This window comes from Pongo pygmaeus, chromosome 7 (genome assembly GCF_028885625.2).
Source record: "Pongo pygmaeus isolate AG05252 chromosome 7, NHGRI_mPonPyg2-v2.0_pri, whole genome shotgun sequence".
NCBI lineage: Eukaryota > Metazoa > Chordata > Mammalia > Primates > Hominidae > Pongo > Pongo pygmaeus.
The window spans coordinates 93,986,302-93,993,707 of NC_072380.2; the positions used below are offsets into that span (position 1 = coordinate 93,986,302).

General features: G+C 40.7%; 1 protein-coding gene across 7 annotated transcripts in view; it reads right to left on the minus strand.

Moving 5' to 3' along the window:
- The window catches only part of IMPA1 (inositol monophosphatase 1), a 28,149-nt gene extending 25,436 nt beyond the window's left edge, over positions 1 to 2,713 (minus strand). The window contains exons 1-2 of one of the 7 annotated variants that reach the window (XM_063668937.1): positions 2,439 to 2,541; positions 1,938 to 2,138 (exon numbers count right to left, since the gene is read on the minus strand). In XM_063668937.1, the coding sequence (XP_063525007.1) occupies positions 1,938 to 2,090 (153 nt within the window). In that variant the 5' untranslated portion in view covers positions 2,091 to 2,138; positions 2,439 to 2,541. Of the gene's footprint in view, positions 1 to 188; positions 316 to 1,937; positions 2,139 to 2,438 lie in introns of all 7 variants that reach the window. The other 6 variants (XM_054498401.2, XM_054498400.2, XM_063668935.1 and 3 more) reach the window with 6 other exon arrangements.
- Between the last annotated feature and the right edge of the window lie 4,693 nt (positions 2,714 to 7,406).

A 7,406-nucleotide genomic window follows, 5' to 3' on the forward strand; every position in this document is an offset into this window, starting at 1 on the left:
AAGACATTGATTGAAGAGGCTTCAGGAGTCACTTCATTGTGGCTACTGAACAGAAGGGTAGAAAGTGGGTGTGGGTAGAGGGTTAGCAGATTTACATTCAGGATGCAGTAGTGGGAGGATACCTGATGATTGGCTGAAACCTGGGAGGGAAGTTTTGCTGGTAGAGAAGTTAAGAGAGTCAGAGATACCTGCTTTGAGGGAATCAGTAACAGATTGGCTACAGAGTACCAGGGACAGGAAGACTTCAGATTTCCTCTGAATCTGGATGTCCAGATTTCCCACTCTGGCAACTGTATGGATAACGGTCACAGTCTACTGAAACAGGGAGCAACAAAAAAAGAGTCAAGTTTGGGATATAGGTAGGAGTTTGAGAGATCAGGAGTTTAATTAGCAGAAGATGAGAGGCCTCTGTAAAATCAAAAGATGTCAGTTATGCAGCTGAATCCTGGATCCTGAGCTCACAGGAAAGGTATGGCCTGCATGTAGAAACATGTAAGTTACTTGAGTAGACAGCAACTGAGGTCTTGAGTCTGGACATCATTGGATAGGCATGATTGACAACTGTGTAGAAATGTGATCCCACAAAATCAGTATGATCCAAATGGAACAGACTGACTGTGGAAACCCAGCAAGGACTGTCTGTTCAGATTCATCTTGGCCTCTCTGTCCAGCATTCCTTTCTCCCGTATATGGGGCAAGACCCCTTGTGAAATGGAGGTCTTACGATCTACAATCAGACAAGATAGGTCAGAGAATTTCTTCATGGCTAGTTCTAAGACAGAAAGGTGGGCCAAGATTTCTGTCAAGGGCTATGGGAGTTATGAGACAGGAATGGTGGATGCAAACCATATATATATAGATATATATATATACACACACACACACACACACACATATAATATAGTAAATATACTTTATATACTATATATTTATATACTATATATAAGTATATATACCATACGTAAGTATATTTATACACTATATGTAAGTATATATACGATACGTAAGTATATTTATACACTATAAGTATATATACGATACGTAAGTATATTTATACACTATATATAAGTATATATACTATACGTAAGTATATTTATACACTATACATAAGTATATATACGATACGTAAGTATATTTATACACTATAAGTATATATACGATACATAAGTATATTTATACACTATATATAAGTATATATACGATACGTAAGTATATTTATACACTATATATAAGTATATATACGATACGTAAGTATATTTATACACTATAAGTATATATACGATACGTAAGTATATTTATATATTATACATAAGTATATACGCTATACATATATTTATGTACTATACATAAGTATATATACTATACATAAGTATATTTATGTACTATACATAAGTGTATATACTATACATAAGTATATTTATGTACTATACATAAGTGTATATATACTATACATAAGTATATTTATGTACTATACATAAGTATATATACTATACATAAGTATATTTATGTACTATACATAAGTATATATACTATACATAAGTATATTTATGTACTATACATAAGTATATATACTACACACATTTATGTACTATACATAAGTATATATACTACACATATTTATGTACTATACATAAGTATATATACTACACATATTTATGTACTATACATAAGTATATATACTACACATATTTATGTACTATACACAAGTATATATACTACACATATTTATGTACTATACACAAGTATATATACTATACATATTTATGTACTATACATAAGTATATATACTATACATAAGTATATTTATGTACTATATATAAAGTATATAAGTACATTTTATATATATTTTTATATATAGTTATATATAATATACGAATAGTTATATATATATAAATCACAGTACATTTATTGATGGGCAGGGTCTGTAGTTTACTCACTTTCATTTTCCCAAAGCCATAAACACCTGAACTGTTTCCTGCTGTTTCTGTCCTGGTCACAGCCTTCCAGCGTGGGAGCCAGGCCACCTTCCTTTTTGCCACCTGTCCCAGCACCGCTACTGCGGACAGCACAGGACCTGGGCGCTGCCCCATCACTTAGAGTGACTACCTGGGCCTGGGGATGCACCAAGTTTCTCGAAGCTTTTCGGAGTTGGGGACATGAAAAGGGGCAATTATTCTACAGAAGCCGCCACAAAGGTTAAGTGAGGTCGCGTGAGCGAACCGCTACTCCAATGCCGGAACTGGTCCTGGGCGCCCAGGGCAGCTCCGGATAACACAGCAGTCAGGGGTCACCCAGAGGCGGCCTCCGTCCTAGGCGCCGACCGGGCACCGCGTTCGCCCCCGCCCCTGCGGAGGGAAGGGGCCGCCCTGGAAACCCACAGCGCCCGCTGAACCCGGAGGGTGCGGTGCGGGGGCGCGTGAGGAAAATAACGCTCTCACCTTGAGTCGGAGGACGTCCTGCCAGTTCTGTGAACCGTGTTACCGCGCTCGTCTCTTCCGGAGGTAGAGGGGCTACTCGCAACAGGAAGTTCCGCCCTTAAAAACTCCGTTCCTGAGGGGGCGTGGTTGCTTTGCTGGGCCCCGCCCGGAGCTGCGCCCTGCGAACCTCTTCCAGGCCGGGCCGGGTCCTGACCCGCGCTGGAGCATCGGATACTGCCTCTTCTTTCTCGCTTCTGGTTCTTTTCTCCTGCTTGTCTTTTCATCTCTCAGTTTTTAAAAATTACTTCTCTCTTTATTTTGCCTTTTTCTTCTTTCGTCCTCCATTCATTCACGGTTTCCCATTTAGCTTTCTTTCTTCTTTCTCCCATTTATTCTATAGTACTATTTTGACAAAACCCAGATTGCAGATATGATTCCGATTGTGCAGCTTTTAGGTGCTAACCTAAAGCTGGTAAACCTATACTAGATTTAAAAAAAAAAAACTGATAACCAGAACCAACTGCCCAATTCTTGATAATTTACTTACATACTATTTATTAAGGACTTAACTATGCTTCAAGCAATTGTGTGGGGGGTTTTTTTGTTTGTTTTTTTGAGACGGAATTTCACTTTTGTCGCCAGGGCTGGAGTGCAATGGCGTGATCTCGGCTCACTGCAACGTCCGCCTCGCGGATTCAAGTGATTCCCATGCCTCAGTCTCCTGAGTAGCTAGGATTACAGACGCCTGCTACAATGCCCGGCTAATTTTTGTATCTTTTGTAGAGACGGGGTTTCACCATGTTGCTCAGGCTGGTCTCAAACTCCTGGACTCAAGTGATCCGCCTACCTCAGCCTCCCAAAGATTACAGGCGTGAGCCACCACGCCTGGCCGAATTGTGTTTCTATATGCATTATTTTCCTTAAAGTTTTAACAGTTTCTTGAAAAAGGTATGATTAACTTTGTCAGACAGATGAGGAAACTGAGGCTCAGAGTAGTTAAGTGATTTGTCCTCAGGTCACACAGCAAGAGCAGAGAGTGAAACACACTGAGTTCAAAGTTTTGGGGTTCAGAAAATGATACCCCACAATGAAGGCCTCAGAAGCAGACTTAGAAGCAAAAATTTTCCTCTGACTCCTTTTGTTCTCCTGTCTCTCATCCCACATTCTTCCCCAGACTAGTCATAGAAACTAGAATTCCTCTTTCCCAAATCAGGTCCCAGAAATCAGTACCCCTTTTTTATAAAGCCAGCCATAAAACGTAAAAATACTACTCTAGGCCGGGTAAGGTGGCTCACACCTGTAATCCCAGCACTTTGGGAGGCCAAGGCGGGCGGATTACGAGGTCAGGAGATCGAGACCATCCTGGCTAACACAGTGAAACCCCGTCTCTATCAAAAACAAAAAAAAATTAGCCGGGCGTGGTGGCGGGCACCTGTAGTCCCAGCTACTCGGGAGGCTGAGGCAGGAGAATGGCGTGAACCCGGGAGGTGGAGCTTGCAGTGAGCCAAGATCGCGCCACTGCACTCCAGCCTGGGTGACAGAGGCAGACTCCGTCTCAAAAAAAAAAAATAAATAAATAAATAAATATATATATATATATATATATATGGCATTCTCCCTGTGTTTCTATGTAAAATCTGACCACAAAGAAATTATATGACTCGCCCTGTCTGAGTTTAGGTCATAAGACCCCCATTCCAAAGAGGGTCCTATAGAGAGAGGCCAAGAAGAACCTAAGCAGACAGGTCTTACTGGATTTCCCCAGTCTAATAATATTAGGTTATACCCTCCTTGTCCAGCTGTATTCTACACAGCTGTCCATACATTGTTGAAACTAAGCATAAAATGGACTGTCCCCTTATACCTTTGGGTCTTCATTCTGAAGGCTCCCAAGTCACATAAAACTATGATCAAATAAAATCCTTTTCTTCTATTTATCTGACTTTTGTCAGTTGATTTTCACCAAACCTTCAGAGGACAAAAGGGAAGTTTTTTCTTTGGCCCTACAAAAGTTTACACACTGAGAATATATGGCACAATGAGATCACATTACATGAGGTACAAGGACTAGTTATGGTCTTAAAATGTTTCTTCTTCTTAAAAGAGTTGGCCAGGTGCAGTGGCTCATGCCTGTAATCCCATCACTTTGGGAGGCTGAGGCAGGCAGATCACCTGAGGTCAGAAGTTCAAGACCAGCCTGATCAACATGGTGAAACTCTGTCTCTACTAAAAATACAAAAATTAGCCAGACATGGTGGTGGGTGCCTGTAATCCCAGCTACGCAGGAGGCTGAGGCAGGAGAATCACTTGAACCCTGGAGGTGGAGGTTGAAGTGAGCTGAGATAGGGCCATTGCACTCCAGCCTGGGTAACAAAAGTGAAACTCCATCTCAAAAAAGAAAGAGTGACATCATGGTACATATATCATCATAGTGCAAAAAGCATTGCACAGATATAAGATGTCCTAGCTACAACTGGACCAGGAAAGTAAGTTAGTTATTTGGCTCTTTGCTTAGGAAGTTACTGGGTTTTTTTTTGTTTAATCGAAAGACAAAATGTCACCAATATGTTTCAAATGAAATGTCTTAGAGATGAGTGATTTGGACTGGACTCAATTCTCACAACTCACAAGGACCAATAAACGTCTTTAATCCAAAAAGAGTGATGCCTTAGGTATCTGGTTTGGATGCCTATCAGATGATACCTTATTTTCTTAAAAAAAAAAAAAAAAAAGGCTTCCGAGGATAGTTTTTCGGTTCTTCATTGCCAATCTTCTTAAAATAAAAATATTGCCAACCGCATGCTGACAAATGCTCATTCGTAACCAACTAATATTTCCCAAGTTTTGACAGAAAAGTCATTAGTCATCTAAGTTTATGTAAATGAATACGGTTTCAGGGACTTGAAAAAACTGCTAAAATCAGCATAAACAATTTGAAGTAAAATAAACTAAATATCAAATATCTTATCCCTTCAAACGAAAACCTTTCAAGCTTCCTATGTCAGATGAGCAGGAAGTCCAGTTTTTCCAAGAGGCCTCACCTCAATGGCTACTTCACATTGGTTCTCAGGTAACTCAGTATTTTTCAGTCCAAAGAGGCTGTTCTGCTTCCAAATGCCTTACCGAAAGTGAAGTGAAAATCTGCCGGTTCACAGGGAAGTCTTAGTGTTCAGGCTCTATTACAGCGGGGCTGGAAACTGGTTTCACAAATCCAAAGGATCTTTTCTCTGATGCTGTGAAGGTAGTTCACATGGCTGTAGAGACCTCAAGCATGGCCCTTGAGTTCCCAAAGGGGCAATTTTTAAAACTGCAGTCCCATATGCAGCCATTGTTCCCAAACCTAAGAATATCTGCTGTGCCCAGGTGGTTGTGGGGGGCAGGGGACAGCAGCACAAGCTCTGCTTCCTGGCATGATGTCCAGCTCCTCACTCTTCCAACCTTCCCTAAGGGGAGATCCCTCTTGGAGGCCTTTGGTATCCTTTCCTGTCAGCTGAGTCCCATCTATGAGAGAGGTTGTAATTACGCTGAACCTCAGAATGAAAGAGAGGTGAGATCCAGTGCCCCTGATACCTCCCCAGACAGCTGAGTGTACACAAGAGAGTTCTAGGGAAGGGTGGCCCTTGTGAAGCCACAAAGTGGTCTGGTCATCCTTCCCAGTGAGCAATAGGTGCCTCCTTGTTCTGTATTTGTATAATAAAGAGGGGCCACAAGAATTCCTTCCCCAGAAATTGTGGGCATCTTGCCAACTACACTTAGTCTTTGGAGATGACTTCTTTTTAAATAACCACTCTTTTCACTAAAAAATAATTCAGGTTCCACATGTGAAGACGTTCTTGGTTATAATAATTATTTAAGTGGACTTTGATTTAAATGATCAAATATAAATACACCATGGCAGCTGTTCAGGGCTGGAGTGTCCAAGGATATCTAATAAGATCTCATGTTTTGATATAACAGATTGGAGTTCCATATATTGGTTAAGACTTTGACATACCCTTATAAGGCCAACAGCTTTCCAAGATATAAAAATATATATCATAAAATTGTTATTCTTGGAAGAGTGTATCATAGAATCATCTCTTAAGAGCTGGAAAGAAACTTTTTTAAAAATTGGCATAACCATTCTATCTCTGGATCGTTATTCTATCTAATCGTGGCTGTGGAAAATAGTTGGTATGAACTCAACTGATTAGTCAGTCTGCTTTATGCCTCTCATTCTTATTTTTCTAAAAAGGAATAACTTGGGTCACCCCATCCCTATCCATATTTTCGTACAAGTTTTACCATGTAAAATCTGTCCTCCTTGATACATCTATTAAAGAAATAAAATATACTCCAAATTCCATCCATGCCCTTGCAACTGCTTTATAAGATCATTTAAATATGCATAATGTAACAAAAATAATAATAGGGCTTACCATGTGTCAGACATTCTTATGAGGACCTTGCTCATATTAATTCACTTAATCCTCACAGTAATACCACAAGGTAGGTACTACCATTATCGCCATTTTCAACATGAATTTGGGCACAGAGAAATCAAGTAACTTGACCAAAATGTTCCCCAGCTGGTAAGATGATGGAGCTAGAAGTGCAGCCCAAGAGGTCAGGAGTTCAAGACCAGCCTGGCCAACATGGTGAAACCAGGTCTCTACCAAAAATACAAAAATTAGCTGGGCGTTGTGGCAGGCACCTGTAATCCCAGCTACTCAGGAGGCTGAGGCAGGAGAATTGCTTGAACCTGGAAGGCAGAGGTTGCAGTGAATGGAGATTGCGCCACTGTACTCCAGTCTGGGTGACAGAGTGAGCCTCCGTCTCCAAAAAAAAAAAAAGAAAAAGAAAAAAAAACAAGTCGGCCAGGCACGGTGGCTCAGGCCTGTAATCCCAGCACTTTGGGAGGCCGAGGCGGGCGGATCACCTGAGGTTGGGAGTTTGAGACCAGCCTGACCAACATGGAGAAACCCCATCTCTACTAAAAATACAAAATTA